Source organism: Herpailurus yagouaroundi, unplaced genomic scaffold, assembly GCF_014898765.1.
Source record: "Herpailurus yagouaroundi ecotype Mexico unplaced genomic scaffold, PumYag 185, whole genome shotgun sequence".
NCBI classification, from domain to species: domain Eukaryota; kingdom Metazoa; phylum Chordata; class Mammalia; order Carnivora; family Felidae; genus Herpailurus; species Herpailurus yagouaroundi.
The window spans coordinates 1,881,828-1,909,171 of NW_024412416.1; the positions used below are offsets into that span (position 1 = coordinate 1,881,828).

Sequence of the window (27,344 nt, forward strand, 5' to 3'; positions counted from 1 at the left end):
CGCAGCGCGAGCTGGACGCCGTCGAGGTCTTCTTCTCGCGCACCGCCCGGGACAACCGGCTGGGCTGCATGTTCGTGCGCTGCGCGCCCTCCAGCCGCTACACGCTGCTGTTCTCGCACGGCAACGCGGTGGACCTGGGCCAGATGTGCAGCTTCTACATCGGCCTGGGCTCGCGCATCAACTGCAACATCTTCTCCTACGACTACTCGGGCTACGGCGTCAGCTCGGGCAAGCCCTCCGAGAAGAACCTGTACGCCGACATCGACGCCGCCTGGCAGGCGCTGCGCACCCGGTGAGCCCGCGGGGGGGGAGGGGGAGGAGGCGGGCGGGGGGGTCCCCCCGCCCCCCCCCCCCCCCCCCCCCCCCCGGGGCCCCCCCCCTCGCCGGCCGCGGGGGGGGGGGGGGTGGGGCCGGGTGGGTTCGCCTGCCCCCTCCGCCCCTGGCCTTCCCGCTCCCCAAACGCCGCCGGGAGCGCGGATCCCGGGGCTTTGCCCGCTCAGGCACGCCTGGGTGCCGCCGGCCCGGGGCCCTCGTGGCTCCGGTCACCGCCCGCGGCGGCCTGGGGGCGCCGCGGGGCCCGGGCAGGAACAACTTGGTTCGTTCGCGCCGAGTTTGTGCGAGCTGGCGGCCGGGGACCGAAGGTCGTCACACTGCAGTGACCTTGGGCCAGGCGCGGGGGCCACCAGACCCTTGGTCTCAGGCCGGGAACCATCCGGGGGCGACACGGGATGGCTTCCAAAGACTTTCCCGTCGTCAGGTGCTCCGAGGGGCCACGTGTGGGCAGCCCTGGAGGTGGCCAGCCCTGGAGGTGGCCGGAGGGGCGGAGTGGGAAGTTAGCCTCCCGGCCAGGAGCTTAGCTGACGGCCTGTGGGCCTCGCACCTCACAGAGCCTCAGGAACAGGCCCAAGATGAGTTTGAATCTTCTGCGATGGGGTTTGGGAATCACTTGACCTTGAGTTAGCATTCACAGAAGGACTGGGAAGTAGGTATGGAGGCGGGGCCTTTGGTGGACCAGGCCCAAACCCGGGTCGTGGTGCTCTGGTGAGACAGCACTCAGAAAACTTGAGGTCTGTTCTCCGCGTGGGCACGTGTCTGGCAGGTGGGCCAGTCACGTCACCCGCTGTGCTCTAGCTGTGGTGTGTGTGACTTTTCCCCCACCCACCCCGGAGCCATGATGGTGACAATACTTGGGATCACGTCTATCATGCCACCTGGTTTCCTCCCCCGGAAAGAGTCCCCAGGGTACATGCAGTTGGCCCTGTTATGGCGATGGGCACTTGATCTAAAATGTCTTTGCTTGGCTTATGCAGGTGGCCGACAGGAATGAGTTCTGTCTCCTTTCCTGTTCCTGCCATGCTCATAAATTACCCTCTGCCTTTCTGGGAAAACAGCTTGTCCGACAGAAGAACATTTCAGATGCTAATTTGTGTTCCCCTGGAGTCTTGAAGGACGTCTCTTGGCTGATAGTTTTTCGAAAATGACTTGGGCAGAGGAGAATGTATCGTACGTAGATACACTGAGTCGGGATCCGCCGGTGCTTGAGAGCCACCTGTTCCTGGAAGGGGTTGCAAAACAGCGTGTCCTACACAGGCAGTACATTGCTACAGTGTGCTGTTGGTAAAGGTAGTAAGCATAAGGGTTGGCCTGAAGTCCGTAACAAACGAACCATTAAAGTCCTCCCTTGAGTATCAAGATGTTAGGAGCCCCTGTCCCTGCTTGTGCCAAACTGCATTAGAGCTAAAGCCCGTCAGATTCAAGGCTAGCCCTTTGCCCTGAGTATACAGGTGTGGCCGTGTTACCACATAGGCGACGTGTAGTTATTTCCTGGAGACTTTTGCCACATTTAGTTTAATTAAAGGCACGGTTTCTGGATAAACAGTCCGATGCGGTTTTGGATGATCTGACGGTGGATCTACATTTTCCCCATGATTTATGTAATTTCATGCCACAATTCACGTCTGGATCGATTCACACTCCTGTAAAACGGGTTAGAATTTATTTTACTTTTTTAATGTTTATTTATTTATAGAGAAAGAGAGGGAGCAAGGGAGGGACAGAGAGAGAGGAGAGAGAGGATCCCAAGCAGGCTCCGCACTGTCAGCACAGAGCCTGATGTGGGGCTTGATCTCACAACCCTGTGATCATGACCAAGAGTCGGTAACCGACCGAGCCCCCCGAGGCGTCCCCAAAGTGGGTTAGAATTTAAAGGCTACGATGAGCGTCTTAGAGGTTGAAGAAACTTACAAATGATCTTGCCCTGGGCTTTTGAAGCCTTTTCGACAGTGGCCCCCCAGTAACAAATACTACACGTCAGGTCTCTATCGAGCACACACAGGTAACGTCGGCACCTGTCTGTATCCGTTTACACCCGAAGCGTTTCACAAACCCCTGTTTTTTCCTGTGGGCGACGTACTTGGTATAATGTCTTCCATTCGATTTCATAGTAAAACAATAGCAACAAACAAACAAGAAAAGAGTGCAGGTTGCTGGCCCCTGAATTTGTTTCCTACCTTCTGGCCATTGGTCTTGTGCCCGCCTCGTCTGACGGAGGCCAGGGAAGGCCGTCGGACGGGGGACCAGTCTCTTGGCTGCTGGTTTAGTGCTCTTCCCATGATGCCATGCGGGCCTGTTTATCAGGTTTCTCAAGAGGGGCGTGTATGTGTCTCACTTACTCTGACAACTTAGGAGTCGCCTCCTAAGTGGGTTCCCGCAGGAGGACTGTAAGCCTGTAAGTCAGGTGTGCGCGTCCTGCTTGCTTCCCCTCAGTACCCGGCCCGGTGCTGGCCTCCCTTCTCCCTCCTAATGCTCGCCTCCGGCCTCTCGAGTGTGCCCTCCTCCTGTGCCGGGAACACTCCATCCTGACCGGGTCCTGATTGGATCCGGAGACCCTTTGTGTCCCTGGGCACCTGGTACCCAGCCCTGCCCTTCCCGTACTTTCTTACCACGTCCTGTTACTTAACTGTATTCCCACCAAATTGGAAGTCTCTTGAGGGCAGGAGCTCTGTGTCCTCCTTATGCCCCACAATGCCTTAAAATAATGGCATACATTAAATATTTGTTTAACGACGGGGCGCCTCGGTAGCTCAGTCGGTTGAGCGACTTCAGCTCAGGTCATGATCTCATGGTTTATGAGTTCACGCCCCGCGTCGGGCTCTGTGCTGATGGCTCAGAGCCTGGAGCTTGCTTCAGCTTCTGTCTGTCTGTCTGTCTCTCTCTCTCTGCCCCTCCCCAACTCACACTGTCTCTCCCCGTCTCTCAAAAAGATGAATAAATGTTAAAAAAAATTTTTTTTAAAAATATTTGGTTAGTGAATGGCACATATGGGTGCCCCATAAATAGATAAATGGGATGAATTCAGTTTTTCCTAGGTTGGACTCTTAGGAAAAGGAGTTGGGTTTAATTTTCCCTCCAAAGTTTTCACATCCAAGGGTACCACCGTAGGGGGTTGTACGACGTACACGCACTGTGTCCGTGACGTGGATGTCCTCGGGATGGCGAAGCGTTTTCTTCACCTGTATCCGCCCCCCGTGTGCGCTGTCCCGGGCTGCCCAGTGCTGGGCTGGGGACTTCCCGCGTGGACACTGCCTGGGGCACACGTGCCTGGCGTAGGTTAGCGGGGCCTCTAAGTGAGGAACCGTGCGGCGGGCGGGCGAGTCTTCCAGAATAAAGGCTTCCGGAGGAAGGAAACTTGAAGCAAGCAGGGTGTCCGTTGCTGTTGGGCCAGCAGACGATTATTTTAGGCATTTGAACCTCGCTAGCCAAGGTGTGGAAGAGAAGCAGGTTCGCAGGACCCAGGAAGGGTGTGGACACAGCGTGGAGGAAGTCACGTGGCGTCCCGGTCCGTGGGCTGCTCTGAGGAGATGCCACAGCCTGGGTGGTCCTCGGGACCTCACGGTTTGTTCCTCACGCTTCTAGGGGCCGCGGGTCTGTGATCAGGGTGCCAGCGTGGTCGGGGTCCGGTGAGGACGCTCTTCCTGGTTGCAGGCTGCTGGCTTATGTATTTTCACTCAGCTCAAGGGACAAGGGACCGTTCGCGGCACAACCTCGCCAGAGGGCTCCACGCTTGTGACCCGACCGCCTTCCGGAGGCCCCACCTCCTGACAGTATCACTTTGGGGGTGTGGTTTCAACTTAGGACTTTTGGGGAGGGGACTCATGACTGTCTAGCCCCCCCGGGCAGCCGGTGTGGGAACAGGGAGGCAAGGTGAGAACCTTCTATGAGTGAGGACTGAGCGTGATCGACGGCTTGACGGTTAGGACGCACTTGACGTTTGTGTTTTGAGGACGCGCGGTTGGGGGGAACGCGTCGGGACCCCCTGGGGATACTCGCAGACGGGACACTGGAAGCCGGGTGGCCTCCTTGGAAGGCGGTGTGTAACGAGCTGGGGGGTGGCTCCTCCGTTGGCTCAGGTGGGCGGAGACGGAGGAGCCCCCTCGACACACGTCCCCCGGGGGGGGGGGGTCCTCGCGGACGTCGGCGTCATAGGCTGTGCAGAAGTGGGACCCCGGGCTCAGGAAGGTGAGTCAAGCAGATAAGCCAGAGGATGGGGTGTGAGGCAGCCGGGAGCGTCTTCATCCGGAAGAACAGGAGGGGCACCCGTGTTCACCGTCGTCATTCACAGAAGTTGTGGGAACATCCATCTGACGCAGAGCCTGTGGCGGAGCGAGGCATTTGGTGACAGAAACACCGACCCAATCAGAGAAAGCCAGTGCAGACAGAGAGAGCTGACGTCCGGTGACTGCGTGCAAATGGCTAATTAGGAAAGATAACGTTGCAGCCACACTCACTTCCTCTGTCGACACACCATTAGCCGTTAAACACACGTGTCGATACGGGGCTCCGTAGGGTTCGCTCCCCTTGAGCATCCCTAACCGCAGACGCGTTCTTGCTTGCTTTTTTCTCCTTCTTTTTTTGGTGAAAGGTGGGATAGAGTTTAGGGGCGTTTCTAAAAAATTTTGTGAATGTTTTATTTTTGAGACAGAGAGAGACAGAGTGTGAGCAGGGGAGGGGTAGAGAGAGAGAGAGGGAGACACAGAATCGGAAGCAGGCTCCAGGCTCCGAGCCGTCAGCACAGAGCCCGACGCGGGGCTCGAACCCACGAACCGTGAGGTCGTGACCTGAGCCGAAGTCGGACTCAACCCACTGAGCCACCCAGGCGCCCCTAGAGGCGTTTTGAATATGTAACCAAGTGTTGCTTTTTGTAACTTCTGTGTCTCTGATTCATAGGATCCGTAATTAGGAAATTGGTAGGTCCCGGGAAGGCTGTAGTGAGTGCCCTCGGGTCGTGGGACCCTTCTAGAGCCCTGTCTGCTGGTTGTGAATGCTGCGTATCGTTTGGCCTCTCCAGATGGGTCTCCCCTGGGGGCAGCAAAGCAGGCCCTTCCCCGGGCTGGGGAAATTGCGGACCTGACTTCTTTGTTCTTAAGCTTTGTCAGAGGGGATACTACGGTGCCGTTCGGGAAGGATGCTTCGGGTTTCTAGCTGGGCTTGCCGGGGGACGAGAACAGAATGTGTTACGGACGGTGTGTGACGTAAGGGGAAAGTGCAGTGGTATTTCTAGAAAGGGAGCAGAGTATGGGCTTGCCGTTGAAGGCAGCCAGTGTGGGAATATCCCTCTCGGAAGACCGTGACTCTTCAGAATAGATGCGTTGAAAAGTGCGTTTTGGGGTTTGCACAGCGCCTCTCACCTTGCTGTCTCGTCCCCTCTCCCTCCAAGTGCACCTGTTCCACGCCCGGCCGTCCACACCGCCTTCCCCCACGCATCTGGCAGGGACGGTTTCTCTCCAGCCCAACGGGATTCGGAGCTTTGGGTCGTGATTCACGATTATTCTCCATGGTTCTGTTTCACGGGCCTCACTTCCCTCTGGTGATACCCTTGCAGAAGTCGTGAACAGCGACCGAATGGGCAGTCAGTCCTGGGCGTGTTCTCTCGGCCAAACGTGTTGGTTTGTACGTAGGGTGCCCTTGGAGGTTCGGGCTGGAAACCGTGATTTGTGTCTTTCCGTAAGGGCGGAAAAGGCCTTTCTGGAGAAGTCACTTGCAAGATACCACCCCGAGGTCACTTACGGTGCAGCCTTGGGGCGCCTGGGGGGCTCAGTTGGTTGAACATCTGACTCTTGATTTCAGCTCAGGTCATGACCTCACGGTTCGTGGGATCGAGTCCCGCGTCGGGCTCTGCGTCGGGTGTGGAGCCTGCTTGGGGTTCTCTCCCTCTCTGTCGCGTCACTGCCTCCTCTCCGTCTCTCTCAAAATAAATAAAAATAAACTTAGAAGAAGCCTTCCCCTCCCACTGCTCTCCTCCTCTCCAGATGCAGGACTTCTCCACCCTGTTCCGTGTCGGTAATCCCGCGCAAGACTCGGAGTCTGGCGTTCGGAACGGCGGCGAGAATGCTTGCACCGGCGGCGAGAATTCTGGCCGCGTTCTGCTTGCACCGCGCGGAAGCTGTAAACCTCCAGGTGAAGAGGAAGCCTGGTGTGCAGGATCCAGAGTCTCAGCACAGATCCACTTAGGGCGTCACTAATCGGCTGTTCGGAAGACTGCGCTCTTTTTCCGCGTTGTTCTAAATAGCAGGCTTCCCGGTTTGTCTGAGAGATTTAATTTACAAAAGTTAGATAAGCGCAGAACCTTTTGAGCCAGGGAGATCCGTCCTGATCCCAGCTGTCCTCTGGCCCATCATGTCACCTTGAACAAGGCACCACACGCTTGGGTTTCCTGTTCCGAGAGAGAGAGAGAGAGAGAGAGAGAGAGCGAGCGAGCGGGGCCCTGGGACTCTGCCAGCCAAGCTCCCGCCCCCTCTGGTTGTGGGGCTGGTGAGGCCCGGTCTCCACGGAGCCCCGGCCTCCACAGGGCTCACTCTCACAAAAGAGCACAGGCCTTGAAAAATAGCCCACAATTCACTTCTTAAAGCGGGTCCGTAGATCAGCGACGTCTTTCCCTTTCTGGGACCACGCGTGTGGGCTCCCACGGCAGGTGACGGGCGGTAGGAAGAGGGCCTCCCCTCCCTCCTGCCCTGCAGCTGATGGCCCCCCCTGGGCTGCTGGGGACAAGTGGCCGGTGGCGTGGACTAGGTTCTGAGCAGCCCCCGGGGCAGAGGAGAGTGGGCGGGCGTGGGTAGAGGAGGCAGGAGACACGGGCGAGCCTGTGTCGGCGTGGCTTGTGTGCGGCTCCTGTCAGAGGCCCCCGGCTTGAGGTGACTTCGTGACTTGTGTCTTCATTTAGGCGATTTACAGCCGCACCGATCCCTGGCTCTTACGTCAGAGTAACGCAGCAAGGTTGTCTCAAGGGTGACCTGGAAAGGAATGTTCTCGCGAGTCTGAGCTCTCTCTGGGGCTTTTATGGTTAAGGGCAGAGGCTTTGGAGTCCAGCAGACCTGAGTCTGGCTCCCGCTGGTGCCACCCTTAGCTGCGTGGCCTCGGGCAGGTTTCCCAAGCAGCACCAGCCTCCGTGACAGGTGCAGTGGTAACAGTAACAGTCATAGCAAAGTAACAGCATGAACAGCACGTGTTCTAGCACGGCGCCTTCCACGAGGGGAGGGCGCCACAAGTGGGCCGTTTTTATCGTTTACGCTCATCAATACGGTTATTAGAGCTGTAACGACCGAGCGTTCAGATCTTGCTGAAGGCCAGGCACTCAGATCAGAAAGACCATTAAAGAAATTGCTTCCTTCACCGCTCTCCGTAGACGTAAGGCCAACCCTGGCCGGGCCGGTGCGGACGCAGAGAAGGGCAGAGATGTTTCAGTTTGATGCTTTTCCGCCCTTGTCCGTGGGAGACGGCGGGCACGGTGCAAACCCCCAGAGCACCAGACGCCCTCCCCCCCCCATCCCCCGTGTGCGGTGCTCTTTCGTCTGCCCGCATACCCGCGATCAAGGTCACATATGCACTCGGCACACGAAGACGTGCGCAACACGAGAGCAGCGCGGTCAGATCCCGTCACGAAAGTTACGTGCACGTGACCTGTCGGCATCTGTCATTGTGCTGCACCCCCTTTTCTCGCGCCGACGGGAGACGACGCGCGCCCACGCGAGGAGACCCGGTGAGGCGGGTGACGTGGCGTCAGGCCGCTGGTGACCTCCTGGCGATGCGTCATGGGAGGGGGGGTCGTCTGCCTCCGGATCGCGGTTGCCTGCCGGGATCCGGGGGCATTACTGGGCTCGGTGCCCAGGAGGAAGGCTCTTCGAACGCGCTCGTCTGGGCTCCGGGTGTCCTGTCGTAGCTCTGGGGGGGGGGGGGGCGTGGGGGTTCCGAATCCGACAGCGCCCCCCACCCCCCTCCCCGGGCGTCTGGGTGCCCGCAGGAGGACCGAACAGGAGAGGAAACTTTGCCTGTAACCCGGCACCCTGCGGTCCCTTGGCAAACCCTTCCTCTTCTCCCTCCCCCAGGCCGCTGGCAGGCCGCACTCGCGGGGTGTATGTTCCGGCTGGAACCGGAGACTTCTTGGGGCTTAGAGTCAGGGGTGGGGAGGAGGAGAAGGTGAAAGCCAGCCCCCCGCCACCACCCAGGACGGTCCGGTGGCTCTACACGAACGGGACGACCTCAGCAGGCAGTTGGCCTTCCCTTTCCCTCGAGCTTCCGCGGGACCCGAATCGCACACTTCCTTCGAAAATCCAAGCGCTCCCGCGGTGCCTCGTAGGTCTGATTCCTGTTGAGTCTTCGAGGCTCTGTCTTGGAGCTCACACCATTGGCTTGCTTGAGAGCGCTCGAGGACCCTGGCACCGTGGTGAACCTGTTTCCAGAAAGTCCAGGTCGTGGCGCTTCGGCCCCCAGCCTGCTAGTTGACTGTCGCGTATCAGTGATTTGCTGAGTCACCGGGAAGAGCGTGGCCGCAAGATTACTTTTTAACGCAGTGCTGCTTCCGTTGTCCTGGGGGGGAAAAGGAGCACAGAGAATCCCGTGGTGATTGTTAGTTTGTTTCTTTCGGCTCCATTTCTCAGTGGTTAAAAATGAAGTCGGGGCGCCTGGGTGGCTCGGTCGGTTGAGCTGAGCTGAGCTGAGCGTCTGACTTCGGCTCAGGTCACGATCTTGCGGTTCATGAGTTTGAGCTCCACGTCGGGCTCTGTGCTGACAGCTCGGAGCCTGGAGCCTGCTTCCGATTCTGTACCTCCCTCTCTCTCTGCCCCTCCCCTGCTCACATTCTGTCTCTCTCTCTCTCTCTCTCTCTCTCTCAAAAATAAATAAAGATTAAAAAAAAAAAAAGAAATCTGGGCAGTTCGGTTGGGGGAGGAGTGCGAAGGGAGCCTGTATTCAGTGGGTTTCCAGACGTTAATTATAACTGCGAGCTAAGCCCTCTGCTAGTATGGTTAGTAATCAAGTGAGAGTTCCAACTTACCCAACACTATTTCTGGCGATTGTCGCAGACAGAACCAGCCCGTGTGTCGTGAGGATTATAGTGCTGCAAAGGTCTGTGTACAGGAGTTGTATATGCCGGTTTAACTTCAGTATTTTGATTTATCCCTCTTGTCATAAATAACCCAGAGATATTTCAAATTCCCTGTTTTTGGTTGCTGGGTTTTTTTTGAGTTTTTGAGTTTTATTTATTTTGGGGGGAGGGTGCAGAGAGAGAGAGAGAGAGAGGGAGAGGGAGAGAGAGAACCCCAAGCAGGCCGCCCCACGCTGTCGGCACTGAGCCTGACTTGGGGCTTGATCTCATGAACCTCAAGCTCATGACCTGAGCCAAAATCCAGAGTCAGATGCTTAACCAACTGAGCCACCCGGGCGCCCCTGAAATAGTTTTTTGAGTGAACGTGCTGTCATGTATTTAATTGGATGAAATTAGTTTTTCTCACTCAAACTTCGAGAAAACCCCAGAAAGGACGTCATGATGAGAGGGCCGAAGATGGCAGGAATGTCACCATGAAGGCTTTCCCCGTGTCTGCCTCTGTCCCTGACGCCCAGCGGGAGCTGGCCTGGGGTCCCACCGCCCCTGGGCTGCATCCACGGGGGGCCCCGCCACCCCTCAGAGTCAGCGTACTGTAAACACAGCTCGTCACCACTCTGACCTTGTGTCGCCCTGTGTTTTCCGGGTCCCCTTGGGTGCCTCGCTGTCCGTCGCACGTCTGGCCAGCCACACCTTGCTGCTGAGTCATCAGAGCTCGCTCACCTGATCAAAGTTGTCTGGGTCCCACCCACGGGGACGTCCCTGGAGCCTGCTCTCAGCACCCCCGCTTCCTCGTCGCTGGGCCCGTCCCTCGCCCTCCCTGCCCTTCGTCACCGGCTGGGCTCCACAGCCCCCGCCGCGGCCGCACCTTGTACGTATCGTATCGCCTCCCGCGGCGCTCCGCCATCGGGATCTGGAATCAGGAAACATCCCTTTCTGACTCAGTCTCGTATTCTCTTGCATATACTTATTCAGCGAATGTACTAAGGGCCTGTCATGGAGCAGACATTCTCCCAGAGCAAAACAAGCACAAAACCCCTGGTGCTTGAAGCTTTTCCTTGCAAGGGGCAGAAACTAAGGAAAAGCGGCCAACCCCATGATTCTGTAAACAGTATTTGATGAGAACACGGTACGTGTTTGGGAAAAGGGCGGAGAATGTAGAACGGAGTAGGGTGATGGGCGTCCCGGAGAGTAGGCGCCCACAGTGCGGTTTTCAGAGGTGAGAATGTGCTTCATCCGGAGAGCGACGTCTGGCCCCAAGCGCCAAGGGGCAGCCCCATGGCTCCGTGCAGGTGCAGGAAAGTCCAGGGGACGGAGGCCCTAAGGTTCACGGAACATCAGGGAAGCCGGTGTGGCCGGAGCAGGGCCACGAGGCGTGCACAGTGGGGGCCGTGAGAACGGGGACACAGTGAAGGGGGCGGTGGGGGTCCTACGGCGTGTAACGGGGGCCTCGGGGACAGAAGGGACCGGATTTGACGGGTGTCAGTAGTTCTGGGTGATTGTGTTGGTGATGAACAGAGGGCCCGGGTACCGGGGAGGGAGGAAGATGGGTTGGGACTCCCCTGGGGGATCGTGGGTTAGAGGCGATGGTGGCAGCAGACGTGGTGAGAAGGGCTCGGATCCGGGGTGCTCTTGTGCAGACAGACCACCGGCACTGGCTGAGCCCAGTGGGGACGGGAGGGGCGTGGACGAGTCCGAGGGTCTTGGCTGAGCAGCGGGAGGCCGGAGTCGCTCCTCACTGAGGTGGCCGGGGGCTGGCGTGGCTCCCAAGTGCCAAGGCTGGGCTGGGACTCCGGCTGGGGCATTGTCGCCTTTGAGATGCCCATCAGACGTCCAGGGGGTCAAGTGGAGGGACGACAGGGTGCGAGCCTGGACTTTGGGATGAATTTGGGAATTGTCCCTTCAAAGGAGGAGGAGCCACGAAACCAGGAGGAGCCACGAAACCAGAAGCAAATTGGAGAGAATGGGCGTTTGTCTGGAGGAACCTGCCTGTGTCCCTTGGCCCTCGAGGGAGCCCCACGTGGCAGGGTCAGGGGCTCCCCCGAGTGACGGGTGTCTCCTTGGGGGACAGCACCATGCCGTCCGGTGATGTGTGCTCTGCTTGGTGGCTGGTGACTCCCAGGTCACGCTCTGTGCCTGGAGGGCTGGACCCCCTTGGTCTCTTCCCAGCGCCCGTGTGGTTCCCCGCGGAAGGCGCCGCCCACTCCTGGGTCCGGCCATCACCCCAGGGTCCCTTGGGTGCTGCGAGCCTCCTGGCTTCCCCAGCTAGCTTCTGGAAAGCCTGACACTGCTCCCCGGGGACCAGTGTTTCACGGCGTGTAGGGTGTGAGAGCATCTCCGCTACCTTTGCACGATCAGGTGTGCTAAAGACTGTGGTTTTAATTGCCATGATCCCTGCTGCCCGCCTGTTGTCCCCACGTGTCCCCTCTGAGCTGAACGGGGGACGAGAGCTCCTTGGGGGCCTCCGTAGCCCCCTCTCGCTCCGTGGCCCCTGCTTCCGTCGTCTGCGTTTTCCTCTTGTGTCCACGTTTACCAGGAGCTGCAAAGGTGATTCCTTAACACCCAGGACGGTTGGAACCTGAGGGTGTCGGGAGTGGCCTCTTCCACCCACAGTGTTTTCTGGCTAGGCTCGTTGAAAGGGCCGCCGCCTGTGTGCCTATGGAGATTGGACAGCTGGGCTCCCTGAGCTCTCTGCCCGGACCGCCCTTCTCCAGCCCGCACACCCCGCTGACCATCCCCCCTGCGCCTGCGGACCGGACCCGTGGTCCCCACAGAGCCCGGGTCCCTTTCTCTGCTCCCACAGCTCTGACCATAGCTCACTGGCTCTCGTCACTGCTAGTGAGAGCTCCTGGCTGGTTCTGACCACAGCTGACTCGTCTGCAGGAGCACAGTGTCCCTGGGGTGTCCGGGTGGCTCAGTCGGTTAAGCATCCGACTTCGGCTCGGGTGATGATCTCGTGGTTTGTGGGTTCGAGCCCCGCATCGAGCTCTGTGCTGACAGCTCGGAGCCCGGGACCTGCTTCGGATTCTGTGTCTCCCTCTCCCTCTGCCCCTCCCCCACTCAGGTTCTGTCTCTCTCTCTGTCTCTCTCTCTCTTTCAAACATAAATCAACATTAAAAAAAAAAAAAAAACACCCACGTCCTTATCCCCCACCTTCAATGGTTATCAATATTCTGCCGTACCTGTGACACGCTTCTGCCCACACCCCTCCCCCACGCGATTATTACCTTCCTGTAGGTCGTCTTTATTGCGAGGAAAAATCCACACCATCGACATGCACAAATCCTATCCTAGCTGTCTGATTTCCCGGCAACCTCTTGCTGTCTGTATCAGCACTCAGACGTGGTGATGAGCCAGCTGCAGAGCCAGGCTTACCTTGGTGCGTTGTGGGAGGCGTCCTGGCATTATTGGAGTATGGGTTGCAATACGAGAGTGGATCTCAGGGGGATATTAAATAGATTTAATACCAAATACGTATCAAAGGAAAGGTGCCGGAGTCTCGGCTACTGATTTTCAACATCAGCATCGTAAAGATTAGATAGACAGACAGACAGACAGGCAGGCAGGCAGGAGGTATGGCCCATCTATTTGTAACGAGTGGGCTGCAGTGAAAAGATCACTGGTGGTCCGGAGCTAGGAGACGTAGTCCTGCTTAGGCACTGAGATGCGCAGGCACACGGTGCCTGGGCCTGTCCTGTCTTCGGGCCCCATTTTCTCTCTTCATAAACCAGAGGTTTGCTTGGATGTCAGTTTGGGTTTCGCCATGACTCCCGGAACCTCTTCTTTGTGTGGAGCAAATGTCATACGTTACGTAGTTCTAATCATCGCATCTGTAGGGCAGGGACTGTTGTTGTCTCCAGTTTAGAGATTGGAAAACTGAGGACCAGGAAAAGAGGGACGACTTGACCAGGGTCCCACGGAGTCGAGAGGTGAGCCGGGATTTGGACCCAGGCAGCCTGCCCCTGGAGCTCACGTTCTAAAATCAGATAGTGTTCTCTCCATCAGTGGGCTCCCAGGGTGATGGGCACTGAGCGTCTTGGAAGGTACTCAAGGCTGCACACTGCACACGTGGAAACAGCAGAACTTCTATTTCTGTTCATTATTATTTTTCAGTGTCTGCTTTTTTGCTTTAAATGTTCATAAGGTTCCATACAAAGTTTTAAAAAATTTTTAATGTTTATTTTTGACAGAGAGAGAGAGAGAGAGAGAGAGAGAGAGAGAGAATGAGTAGGGGAGGGGCAGAGAGAGAGGGAGACACAGAATCAGAAGCAGCCTCCAGGCTCCGAGTTGCCAGCCCAGAGCCCGGCGCGGGGCTCGAACTCGTGGACCGTGAGATCATGACCCGAGCTGAAGTTGGATGCCCAACCGACCGAGCCACCCAGGCACCCCAGGTTTCATATGATGCTTTAAAACACTCATATGTATATATCTGTATTTGTACATGCATCAGATAGTGTGCTCATTTTTATTAAAAGACATTTTTTTTATTTTTGAGAGAGAGAGACAGAGAGCGAGGGAGAGAGAGAATCCCCAGCAGGCTCCACGCTCTCAGCACGGAGCCTGATGTGGGGCTCAAACCCACAAACTGAGATCACGACCTGAGCTGAAACCAAGAGTCGGACGTATAACCGACTGAGCCATCCAGGCGCCCCCTATATGTGCTCATTTTTAGGAAGGAGGAAGCGTGGTGAAAAGTTTGGACACCGGTGGTCTAGACGCATACTGTTACTTCGTGTTTCTTGGACTTCTTCTCTTAGAATCACAGGATCTGAGCAGGCTGAGAAATTTAAATTTTTAGAATTTTCAACCTTACAATTTGCCTGACATGTGTCAGGTGCTGGGCCAGATGCTTGGTACAATCTTTCATTGTTATTAGGCCTTTTATAGTACAGAAAAAAAAAAAAAAACCCTTCCATTTGCATTTAAAAGATGACTTTGAATACCCTTGGAGAGACATCCCCCCGTGGAATTCTGTACTTTTGTCTAGCAGTATTCTGAAGACACAAAATGTCTCCTGAACCTTTGGAAATCAGCCGAAAGGAAGAAAAGAAAAAAGGATTTGAAAAAGAGGGGCGCCTGGGGGGCTCAGTCAGTCAAGCGTCCGACTTCGGCTCAGGTCGTGATCTCGCGGTTGGTGAGTTCGAGCCCCGGGTCGGGCTCTGTGCCGACAGCTCGAAGCCTGGAGCCTGCTTCGGATCCTGTGTCTCCCCCTCTCTCTGCCCCTCCCCGGCTCCTGCTCCGTCTCTCCCCTTCTCTCAAAAATAAGCAAACGTGAGAAAATTTTATTAGGAAAAGATTTTCAGAATAGCACCCTGCGTTTCTGAAGGGTGTTGTACCCTCCTGGGTGCTGTCCTGTGTGCCCTCTCTGGTCCCGAGAAGCATTTGGGGAGAAAGGGACTGTCATTTGCACCCGGGGCGCTAGTACAAGGAGGTTTAGGGAGAGCGAGTGGTCGGCAGTAGCCCGGGGGCTGCGAAGCGGCCGAGGGCCAGGGGTCAGTGTCTTTGTCTGGATGATCAGATTCCTTCCAGCGCGGCCTCTCTGAATGTGCTGTGGCCTGGGCACTCTTACAGCTTGCTCTCCGGCGATGTTGTCCGTCGTCCTGTACGGATGGTCCAGCAACGCGGGCTTTCCACATTTTACCTTTTTTTTTTTTTTTTTTTTTTTTTTTTTTTTTTAGCACATTGGCTTCTATCTCTCGTTCCTGTGTTTATTGTCCTTCCTGAGACTGGCTCTAAAGAGCCATCATGACCTATTTTAATAACATGGAACAGCGTTTTATTCCTGAGCCTTTCAAGTCGGACCCGTTTCCCCTACTGAGCTGCAGGATTTGTGTTTGCGGACGGGGAGTGAAAAGTCCTTGCGAATCCACCTTGCGAAGCACCTTGGCGTGCTTTAGGCTCGACAGAGAACCTCAGAAAGGCGTCCGGATGGAGCCCACCCCGAGGATACAGGGTGGTCCTCGTCCCCGGCTGCCCGAAGCCTAGTACTTGGCAGGTCTCAGCAAGGGCTCTTCCGCCTAATCCCAGACGAGCCTCTTGACGTGTTCCTGTCTCAACGGGCAGAGGACAGCAAGTGACGTTAAGTCCTTGGAAACCTCTCCACTTTGCGGGTTCTTACCAAGGCGCGAAAGCGACAGGGTCTTTGCAAGCCGACAGCGAGAGGGGCGCAGGCAGCAGAAGGCTGAAGTTTGGAACGTCTGCAGGTGTCTGGCCAGAGTGGACCCCGATGTCAGGTGCCATTCGTAAGGGAAATCATCTTTCCCCCCCTCCCCCAGTCCCCACCCCACAGGAGTTTAGTTTTCCAGAATTATAGCCGGAGACGTTAAGGGGCAAGATTGTTCATCTAGTTAACTGTGCTGTGCCCGATAAAGCCCGTGATGTCTATCAGCGGATTTGAAGGCTTCAGCCCTTCCCTTGCCAGGGAAGCCATTCGAGTGTGTGGTCACACGATCCTTGGGAGGGACGTGAGGATTGGGGGACTCCAGCGGGTCCCCGTACCAGTCCACGGTGCCGGGAGACACATTTATTCATCCACAGCAAGAGAAGAACAATAAGGACAGCGGTGGTGTCTCAGAGCCAGGCGTTTTTAATGGGTCCAATATTGCTGAGATTTGTGCCGCTCCTGCGTTTTGTTGTCAAAATCACCTTTCACGCCATTTTATTTGGCAGACGAAATCGTCTCCCTGTCTCGTTGGAGGAGGGAAGGAAGGGGCAGTCTGGCCGGTGTGTGAAAGCTGGAAAAGTCCAGATCTACTCAGTTAGTCTTGGTCATGCTTGATTCAAGAATTTCTTTATTCTTGAAAAAAAAAAAACTTTGCTACCATCAAGTGCAAAATTTGATCACCATCGTAGGTTCTCGGTATATTTTCGCGACTCGCTACTAATTATTTAGCTTTTGTGTTTGCTTTAGTAATATAAAGTAAACATCCCAAAGCTTTCCCTCAGAGAAGAGCTGGGGAGGTGATAGGACTTCCTATCATAGGACTGGGGAAACCTCGGACTGTGTGGTCCTGTCTGTCTCCCCCTTAACTCCCGCCAACCCCCTCCAATCCCCAGGTGGCCGACCACCTGAATCCTGGATTTATCTTTGCCGGTGGTTCCTTGACTACTGGTAGCCATTCAGGCTCAGATGTTGTCTGGATGAATAACTGAATTCACACCTGGAAATCACCAGTTGAATCCTTCTAAGAAGGACAACTTTTTTCTGTGGTTAAGCTCAACTCTTACTTTTTCTCTTCCCTGTCCTAATTCTTGGTTCGCTGTTGCGTTGAACCACCGTGCGCTTGGAAACCACTATCCTCAGGTACGCTCCCTCAGGGCAAAGCTCGTCTCGGACTTCCCTACAGAATGGAACGCCAGGGAGAGCCTCAGCGAGTGCTGGTACCTAATCATCTCTTTTCGCAGGCTCAGTACCCCCGGTTCTTTCGGCCCCTCACGGTTGTGGTGGTCCTCCCTGAATGCGTTCTGGTTTAGCGACATCTCTGAGACTTGACCACGGGGCAGGGTGATGGCCCTGTCGCTCCCCAGTTAATGCGGCCTGGACTCCCCAGTTAATGCGGCTTGCTGCTGCGTATGCACGCATTTCTGAAAGTAGGAGATCAAGTGGAATGGTAGACCTTCGTGTTATAGGGAAGCTTTTATTCACTGAGAGTTCATTAAAAAAATAATGTCCTAGTTGCATCTCAGTTTTCAAGGAGTCTTTTTTTTTTCGTCCATTGAGGCTTTTTATTTGTATGTACGTGTTACCTCCCTAGAGGAGGAATCCCAGGATTTTCCCTCCTGCGTGTTTCCGTCCGGCTTCTTCATGGTCCGTGATGCCAGCTGAGGCTGTCAGTTCAACGAAACCAGACTGGTGGAACGGGACCAGACGATTACGCGGTTTTTCTAGGTCCTGGAGTCGTACGGCAGACCGGGGGCGGCTCACCCCATACGTGTTTCACCTGCTGCCTGTGGGGTTCCCAGTGGTTTTCCCAGCTCTGTGAGCATCAGTGACCCCAAGCTCCCCAGTGTAACCGTGCTCCATCACCAGGGCCGGAAACCGGACGCTGACTTCGGAGCACGACCTGGTAAGAACCTGGCGTCTGCCTCTCTTTTCGGCGTTGGTGATGCTCCTGAGAGCGTCTGCCGGGACCGTCATGCGCACCCTCACGGGGGCCCCAAAGGATGGCGGGAAGAGCAAACGGTCTTTAAAACACATTTATTTGTAGCTTTTCATACACGTTCCTGCAATGCTCTCTTTTTTCCTTTGCGATTGAACATAGCCTCTGTCGGCCGGAGGCCGGTGAGCATTTGATGGTGGGAAACACCAAAAACAAAACCAAGAGCCCTCCCAAAGCCCTGGTACCTCTGACACTTTTCATCTTTGCCTTGACCACGGGGCTTAGTTTTAGTACCTCTGTTTTTTCCGTCGTCCATTCACTTGGTAAACTAAGAGCGAGACGCACTTAAACAGTGATTTTAAAATCTTTGTCCCGAGGAACTTAGGATGCCCTCGAGCCGAGTTCCCACACGGTTGCAGTAACACAGTCGGGGGGTTTCACGAGTCTGCCGAGCTGCTGGCCCGACTGGGCACTCCGGTGGCACATCACCGTCGTGTGGTGCGTGCACTGTGACGCCGGCTCGTCCGGAAGGTGGGCTGGGCTGGGAGAGCAGGGGTTTCTGGAGTCGGCTGATGCTACCGTCCCGACAACCCCCTCAGAATTGCGCCTCGCTCGAAGCTTTGGACCGCTTCCAGCGCCCTCCCCTCGAGTCAGCTGGTTTGCCGTGCACGCGGACTCTTTCCACGTGAGGCCTCAGGCCTGCGCTGCGGCTGTCTTTGAGACCAGCTTTGGAGATTCTAAACGTCGTCTTATAATTTCAGGCCCCGCGCTTGGCCCGCCAGTATCTCCTTGCCGCTGACCTTATTAATATTCAGTCTTGGTTTTGAGATCAGGTTCTTAAATGTAATTACCGTAGATTAGCAGCTGGTGACTTGGAGGACGGTGGCTTCGTTCCAGGGCGATGGTGTCACCCTGCATCCGCCGGAGGCGCGGCCGGTTTGTGAAGGGCGCGGTGAGGGCAGAGAAACTTCGCCGGTCAGTCCCGGGCGTGCCTGCGTTTCGTCCCGCCGACGGCTGTGACCAGCCCCCCTCCTCGTCTTTGTGAAGGAAGGGTGTGTTTGGGGAAGTCCCGGAGAATGTGTCCCGGTAACAAATACGGCGAGGGTCACTGCCGGCACCGGGTCCTGCCGACGCGCCAGTGAGAAACGTAGACAGGAAGACGTGAGACGTGAGTGACATCCTAGCGACGGAACTTAACGTTTTGACTCAAGCAATACGTGTGTGTAGAGTGATAATAAACAGGGGAGATTATGACAAAAGCCATGGACTCCCCAGCACCCAGGAACGACCTTGGACAGCACTTTGTGATTTTCTGCTGTGAAACACAAGGATTCTTCTCCATCATCCACTCCTACTGACTTCCTTTTGCCGTTTCCAGCGTTCGCTGGTTCTTTGGCCTCCGTTGGCCGTGTTTGTGATCGCGGGTAAGAAGCTTCTGCTCCAGCCCAGCCCCGTCCGCTCAGTGAGCCCGTGAGTCGGCCCGTCTCCACATGCCCCCTGCCAGCCAGGCTCTCACCGAGGGCCGGGGTCCGCTTGCGTAGTGCCCTCCTGGCGTGGCCTCTGGTACCCCGGCCTGCAGGCCCCCCTCTGCCTCTCGAGGTCCCCGTCTCTTTGTCTAGTTCGTTTGACATCCCGGGACATCTCTTTGGCTTGGTGCTGTAGCCTTTGAGTTAGATTTTCTGTGTTAGCATTATGTGTCTTTTGCCTCTCAGTTCATGGTTAGCCTTTGACTTTCCTTTTTCAGAGCACCCTGTTCTTGTTTTATGGATGTTTGTTCTCAGATCCATCAGTATCCCTGCTCTTTTGGTATCCCTTTTTTTTTTCTTTTAAGTCCTAAAAGCTGGCCCCTCACTTGTCTGTTCCTGTGAGGCTCGCACTTGGGGCTCCAGTGCCCCCCGTTTTCCTGGTGTGTTGGGTAGTGTCTCTCAGTGATTAGGAGCTTGGTCTCCGCCTCAGACTCAGGTTGAATCCTCGCCGTACCTTTCCCTGCATGGAAAGCACTTTCGTCATGACGACGGCAGCTGCCAGCCAGACGTGTTGAGGTTAGATGAGTCTGTAGCCGCCAAGGTGTTAGAATTGTGCCGGATCAGCAGCAAATGCTCAGCACGCGTCTGCTGCCCTGACGGCTGTGTCTGGTGCTCTGTGAGAACTGGGTCGTCGGGTTGGGTGTCCTCATGTGGCACGAGCAGATCTGTCCCTCCCTCCCGTGGCCTCTCCCCGAGAGGGAAGGCAGCCTGGGCGTGTTTCCTGAGATGCACATTCTGTTCGCGGGTGGAAGGAGGCCCCGGGGTCAGGATGGGGATGAGTTCACTCAAGGGCAGGAACCAGAAGTCCTCGCTCACCCCAGGGGGCCTTAGGGTCTGGGGGGGGGGAGGGGCTGATCTGTGCGATTCCCTATTTTTAGCTCTGTGCCAGTTTTGAGCCCGAAGCCGTCCGGTGATCCCCACGGTTCCCAGTTTCCCCGCAGTGTCCTGTCTCCCGGACAGCTTTATCCACTCGCTTTCATCCGTCAACGATCGCCACTCCCCTTCTGTGCCCTGGAAAGGCGCCGAAATCTCTTGTGCTCTGATTCCGCCCCATCCTCCCGTCTTCTCTGCCCTGGTGGGCTTGGTCCTTTCTGGACTCACGTGTTTCTTCCTCAGTGGGGTTTGAGGGCAGGCGGCTGGGAAGCAAGTATCAAATGGACTGGGCCCTCGTTTTGACCTAGTGGTCAGACGGATCTTAAATGACTGCTTCATAAACCAGTATTGCTTCTTCTTTTTTTTAAATTTATTTTCTAATGTTTATTTTTTATTTTTGAGAGAGAGACAGAGCACAAGCAGGGGAGGTCAGAGAGAGAGGGAGGCACAGAATCCGAAGCAGGCCCCAGGCTCTGAGCTGTCAGCACAGAGCCCGACGCGGGGGCTTGAACTCACGAACCATAAAATCATGACCTGAGCCAAAGTCGGATGCTCGACCGACTGAGCCTCCCCGGTCGCCCCACGAACCAGTATTTCGCTGTGAACTGTCGAGGTCATCACGTGTGCGGGTGACCAGGGCCGCCCTGGGCACGGCCTGCACTCCATATGGGGAGACCTTCCTGGGTTTCGTAGGGCAGAATCCCTTGCAGTCTGACTTGCTGTCCAATGATGCAGGGACGGGCAGGATCCTGCCGTTAGGGCCTCTGCTCCTCGTGTCTTTAGGAATGCCGCAATCCAGCGAGAATTCACCACGGGTCGCCTTGGGGACCCCACATCCCCCTCTTGACGGGGGTCCAGAGTGGAGCACACGGAGCCAGACGCACCAAATGACTGTCAAGAGACACTTCGTTAACGTTCAGTGAGAAATCTTAGGGGAGGCGGGTATTTGCACGGTCTCTGTAGGCAAAACCCCAGAGAAGCTGGGTCGCCGAAGGTTCCTCAGGGTGTCGGGAGCCCCCACAGAGGAGATGCTTTTACTTCGAGTGGTGGATAACACCAGTTCCTTCTGATCCCAAAAGCGGGCCAGCTGGAGAGTCACCGGTCGGGGAGGCCCGTCCCCTCGGCGCTGCTCGGGCCTTCGAGCAAAGTTCGTTTTACGTAATTTTTAAAATAAGGCGTTGGAAAGTATTCTGTGTGTTGTGCTCTAAGGGAGTTTAAACTATAACAGAAGTCAAGGGCTTAAAATAGGGTAACGCTGGGGGCTTTTGGGAAACCGAGGGGCCCAGGGAGGCGGGCATCTGGCATTTGTGGGGCGCTCACGGTGCAGCGCGGGGAACCTGGTCTCCCGTCCCTCAGCCTCTCTGAGCTCAGGTGGGCCAGGGGGCCGGGGGGCCAGACCGCCCACGGGCAGTGAGCCCAGCCGCCGAGTGTGGGCCCCGCGTTGGGCTCCCGGGCTGGCCCTCCCGGCCACAGCTGTGGATGCTGGTTCTGGAGGACATCGCTCGTGGGGACCGTCAGCCGGCAGGGCCCCTCCTCCAGCCCAGACTGCAGGGGCAGGTCCTGAGCCGAGGAAGAGAAGCCAGCAGCCCACGGGCCAGACGGCGGGCCGCGCGAGGTTGACCCACGTCGGGGTTCAAGGCAGGAGGTCGGTGGACAGTCACCTGCGGCGGGTGGTTCTGAGAAGCAGGTCTTGCTCCACCGTTATTGGGAGTTTTCCCGGCCAGATGGACATTCGGGAGAAGTTTGACTTGAGTTTGACATCGTCAAACTTGCTTGACAGAGTCAAGCGATAGCCCTGAAGGGAGGTCAGGCTTCGATTATCTGGGACTCGGGGGCTCCATTCACTCGGAAGGCCTTTGGTTGGCGCGTAAGGCGCTGTTCAGACAGGAGCCCGGCAGGAAGCCACAGCCCGGGGCCAGCGCGGCCTGGCGTGTGTTACCTCAAGTACCAAAGCCGATAACCATTTGCGATGAAGTCTTTCTCAACGTTTCATGTACTCCTTTTCTGTCCTAGGCAGAAAATACATTGAGGAGCCGGGGTCATCACTATGGAAGTTGGGTTTCGGACCCCGTGGTGATTTTTGACCGACCGATTTGTGTCTCGCCGTGAATCATCTGTGAAACATAAAGGGAGATACGTTACCGTGAGGGAAAAATAAAAACATGGCCGGAAACATGAAACGGAGCCAGAAGCGGGGTTTAGAAGTGCCTTCCCCAGGGACGGCGTGGCCCCCGCTCCGTGGGTCTGTGGGGGTCATGGACACCCTGCCCTAGGCTCGCTGGAGTGCTTGCTTTATTTTCGTCATCTCATTATTCCTTCACATCGTTTTCTTCCTGTTTTGAGTAGAATTTGAGGGGGAGAATAGAGACACAGGCCTTTCCTCTCCCCGTTTGTGTCATGAGTGCCGTTACGGGTCTTTTAAATCCCGTGCCGAGCAGTCTTCCCTTGTTAGCTGAGTTACGCAACCCCCCACGACGATGTTTTTGTCCTCCGGTTTCTTGGAGGGTGACCAGAGTCAGCCACGGCACCGGCAGGAGGAGGCGCCCAGCTACAAAGGGCACGTGTCTCGGCCGCGCCTGGAACGCGTGGGGGTTTCGCTCAGAGGTGTGGGTGCCCTCTGGGTACCAGGCTCTGTCCGGCGGGGGACACAAGAAGGAACAGAGCGTAGCCGACCGAAACCTGCCCCCGGTACTCCCCGTATCTGCCCAGGAAGTCTTCTCTGCAGTTTCCGAGAATTAGCAGACCCTCGGAAGAGAGGGGGTCCGCGGGCTTTTCTCCCTTGGACGCCGAGAGCGTGGGGCTCTGGCCGACGTGGCAGGTGGAGAATTCTGCTGCCCGCTATTAGCAGGCGGGGGCGGCTGCCTGTGCGTTAGGCTCTGGCGCCTTGTATTCTAGGTTAACGTCAGTGTCGACTTGGATATTTTGACGGCCATGACGATGCTGATGGTGATGGTGATGATTTTCTTATCGTTTTGCCTTTCAGCACCCACGCACTTGTCATTTTTACCTGGCCTGTCGTTGGGGTTTTGACTTCTCCTTGATTTAGGAGTTGTATGGAAAGTTTTTTCTGTTTTTTTTTTTTTTTTTTTTAATTTTAAGATTGTCCCTCCTCTCTTGGTTAGTTGCTGCCTTTTCAGAATTTGTAGGATCTTTCCATATGTCTTGTGGTTTTTCTTTGATCACCTGTTCTGGTGCTTTGCTGTTTATAGATGTGAGTGTGGAGTGAGGGGTGGGGTCGGCAGGCCTCCCGTGCTCCGGACTCACCCTGGCCGCCAAGGGACAGAGGGGCTGTTGGGGGAGACGTGGAGACGGGGGGCTCGGGGCCGAGGGGCTCAGTTTTGGAGGCAGGCATCTGATGTGGCTTCAGAGCCGGGCTGTGGCCCCTGCCACATCGGTGGCCTCGTGTAATTCACCTAGCTGCCGGGAACTTTAAAGAAATGGCCAGTAGCTCCTGGCAGGTTGTTAGGATCAGAGACAAGGTAGGTGGAGTGGAAGTGTGTCCTCCTCTTCGGGAGCTGCCCCCCGCCCCCCCCCAGGGGTTCCTTGCTGTTGTGCATAAGCGGGGGAGACCCAGCCTTCCCCAGAGGGAACACCTCTGGTCTGGCCTGATGGCTGTGACTTCTGACCCGGGAGGGTTGAGCCTGTGGGAGCAAGTGCCCGGGACGAGGGGGGGCCAGCAGAGGGAGGTGTGGGCCTCATCCCCTTGGAAAGTGAGTCCACGGGCCCTGAGCCCACGAATCACAAATCCTGGCTCCGATGCCCCATGAACGTGGCTGGAGGCATTGAACACGATGGGACGTCGGCACTGGGGTGATTTACTGGTCTCCGGATTTCCGGTCCGTTGAGTGAGGGGAGCGCGTTAGGCCCGGGTCTGCCTCTGCCAGACCTCACAGTCAGGCATTCGTATTTTAGCATAAAACCAGCCTATATAACCAGACCACGAGCGTGTAACCCCACGAGGACAAAACCCAGCCCCTCCTTGTTCATTCTTGCACGCTGGGAAATATGTGATTCCTTTCTCTCTCTCTCTCTGATGCCTGGGAAGCCCCCAGAGAGAAAGCGGTCAGCGTGTGTGTGCAACCAGCAGGGCAAAAAAAGGAAAACAAAAGAGAAAAAAAAGCTTAGCTGAGATACTTCCTCTGTAATACTTGGTTCCGATACTCAGAGTTATGGAAACGTGTAACCTTGCTCATCAATCTTGCTTTATGCCAAAGAAGCGAGGTTTAGATTATAATGAGTATTCATGTTTTCATAAAATTTTGGCTATATTGTTTCACTTTTTTTAAATTTGAAGAATTCTAATACGTTGTAGAGGAAGGTGACAATAGGCTTTTTTTTCAAGGTAGAAATACAAATAGACCTTTGGTATTGAAGACATTTAACGTTAGTACTTTATAGAAGATTTTGTATCGTTTTGATTTCTTTCAAGTTTTGATAAAAACACAATTCTTTTTTTTTTAATTTTTTTTTTTTTTGACACAGAGAGAGAGAGAGAGAGAGAGACAAAGCATGAGCGGGGGAGGGGCAGAGAGAGAGGGGGACACAGAATCTGAAGCAGGCTCCAGGCCCGGAGCCATCAGCCCAGAGCCCGAAGTGGGGCTTGAAACCACGAACCGCGAGATCGTGACCTGAGCCGAAGTCAGACGCTCAACCGACTGAGCCACCCAGGCGCCCCTTTTTTAATTTTTTTTTTTTTTTTTTGAAAAACACCATTCTTGACTAACTTTGAAAATCTGCAGTGAAAATCCCCCTTTTCTGAATTGACTTGCTTTGAGGGAAATTCGCAAACCGTGGGTCAGTTGTGAGCAGGCAGTCGGATGAATTAGGAATATTCAGGCAGGAACGTCCTAGGGCGTAAGAAAGAGATTAGGAAGTTCAGCAGGTTCGGGTGCCGGTCGGCGTCCTGGAGCGAATCTGCGAGACGGGGACTGAGGTCCCAGGGGCTCCGGAGGAAGGGCGAGCCAGCAGGCCAGCCGGCCGCAGCACTGGTAACAGCTGGGGTGGGGGAGAGCCAGGTGAGCGCCCTGCAGCCGACACGGGAGGTTCTAGATCAGCCTCGGGCCGACGCGGCAGGTTCTAGATCAGCCTCGCCCAGCAGAGCGGAATCTACTTGGCGCTCAGAACAAAGAAGAGAGCTCAGTCCAGCAGCGGAGTCCCAGGAGCGTGGCCCGAGTTAGCAGGACCCCCAGTGCGTCTGACCCACTACTGTGCTTGGCAAAAGCCTTCCTGTCTCTCAGCATCTCGAGCCCGGCCTCCGCAGTGGCCCCGAAGTCCCCCGTGCCACGGAACGCGTGGGTTCCCCCGCCGCGGCCTGGCCTGCCCCCCAAGCGCCCGCTGGGCGGATGGAGAGGGAGGTGTCCACCACAGGCCCCAGGGTGCGTGTGATACACGCGCCTGGGAGTGTCGCCGTCTGACGTGTCGGCAGCAGCACGGCGGTTTCATTCCAGAGCGAGCACCTGCTCCCTGTCCGTCCCCGTTGGGAGCGTCACCGGCGTCGCACCTTGCACGAGACCCCTCGCTGTCCGCAAGGACCAGCGTGGCGCGTCCTGCCGGAGAAGAGCCACGGCCACGGCAGGGAACACGTGAGGCGCCCACGGGCCGAGAGCAGGGACGCGAACCCAGGCCTGAGGGCTCGCGGGCTCCTTCTCTCAGCTCAGGGCACACGTCTCCGGCTGGTGTTGTCTGCGGGAGGAGCCGGGTCCCCTGCGTCTCCGACCACGTCTCTGGTGCCTGTGGGACACGTCAGGGAAGGGGCCGTGGCGATACGGAGACACGGCCCGCAAAGCGTGTGGGTGGGACGCGGCGAGCTGGGCGCTTCTGAATTACTCGTGTCCTGGCACACAGTGTTCTTAGCGGCCAAATAAAGGCTTCCGGCTTACGATAAACAGGACGTAGCTTTTGCTTCCTTGTGTTTGTGTGCTGCATAGTATTTTAATTAAAATATCCTGTGGAAGTTACCTCGAGGCCTTATTTTAGCCTGACTTGGGTAGGAAGTGAGGGCCCCACGTGGGCGACGCCTTGGAGTCACGCAGCTGGGGGTGCTGCCGACAGTCCGGGTGGCTGGGCCCGGCCCCAGGGTCCCCAGGCCCCCGCCCTCGACGGGCCGAGGCGTGTTTCGGAGTGCGGCCGACCTCTTTCACAACTGCCCTTGAGTGGCCAAATATAGAAATTGGAATTCCGTCACGGTTTTAGTCGCATGATGGGTGCTGCAGAAGAAAGCTGTCTCTGCCTTTCCACGCTCTGCTCTGCCTTCTGTGATGATCCTGGGGGACTCCTTTTATCTCCAGAAGAACAAGAGGACAGTGGAGTCCTTGGACTGTACTAGGGAGTGGTTTTCCTTTGTTTTTGCTCGGAAAAAAAAAAAAAAAAAACCGGCGGCGGGGCGGGCCCGCGGCGCGCCCCCCCCCGCCCCCTCGGGGGGCCGCTGCGCAATGAGGTCAAAATTATGTTTAAATAAAATAGAGTTGTCACATAGATCACCCCTGGACTTCCCTGAAGTCTGTACCTCCCCTCTGAGAAAGATCGCGGGTAGAAGACGTTGCTAGATCTGTAGAACACCGCCTTGGTGACGTGCCTGTCTTCACGGTCCTCCTTCTTCACATCGCTGTCACATTTTAATGCCTTTGGGTTTTAGACATTTTGCAGGTAAAGAAAACAAGTTTTAGGGGCGCCTGGGTGGCTCGGTCAGTTGGGCATCCGACTTTGGCTCAGCTCATGATCTCACCGGTTGTGAGTTCAAGCCCCGCGTCAGGCTCTTTGCTGACAGCTCAGAGCCTGGAGCCTGCTTCGGATTCTGTGTCTCCCTCTCTCTCTCTCTGCCCCTCTTCTACTCGTGCTCTGTCTCCCTCTCTCTCAAAAATAAATAAACACTGAAAATTTGTTTTAATTTTAAGGGGCTCCTGGGTGGCTCAGTTGATTAAGCGTCTGACATTGGCTCAGGTCATGATCTATGGTTCGTGAGTTTGAGCCCCACATCGGGCTCTGTGCTGATGGCTCGGAGCCTGGAGCTGCTTCGGATTCTGTGCCTCCCTCTCTCTCTCTGCCCCTCCCCCACTTACGCTCCGTCTCTCTCCATCAAAAAAAGAATAAACGTTAAAAAAAATTAAAAAAAACCAAGTTTTACCCTTGATTACTCTGTTATTTACTATTTATTGTTTCTACTCTCACAGTAAAAAGTCACTTGGAATCCCAGGAGGGCCGGAGTATTCCTTTGTACTCTTTCAAAAGGGAATAATTGGTCAGATTTAAGAAGAATGTTCCTCCCTTTTTTCTTCCTTTTGTTATGATAAAACATACCTGAATTAAATTTACCATTTCAGCCACTTCCAAGTGTACGTTTTTGTGGCTTTGAGAACATTCACACGGTTGTACAGTTGTCCCCGCCATCCGTCTCCAGAACTGTTCGTGACCCCCGACGGAAACTGTTCCCATTAAACAGAATGTTCACTCTGTTTTAAGTTTATTTATTTT

General features: G+C 55.8%; 1 protein-coding gene across 1 annotated transcript in view; it reads left to right on the forward strand.

Annotated features, from left to right (window-relative positions):
- ABHD17C (abhydrolase domain containing 17C, depalmitoylase) overlaps positions 1-27,344 on the forward strand; it is a 57,189-nt gene that overhangs the window by 7,548 nt on the left and 22,297 nt on the right. The window contains exon 3 of the mRNA XM_040493396.1: positions 6-292. Coding sequence (XP_040349330.1) covers positions 6-292 — 287 coding nt within the window. The remainder of the gene's footprint in view (positions 1-5; positions 293-27,344) is intronic.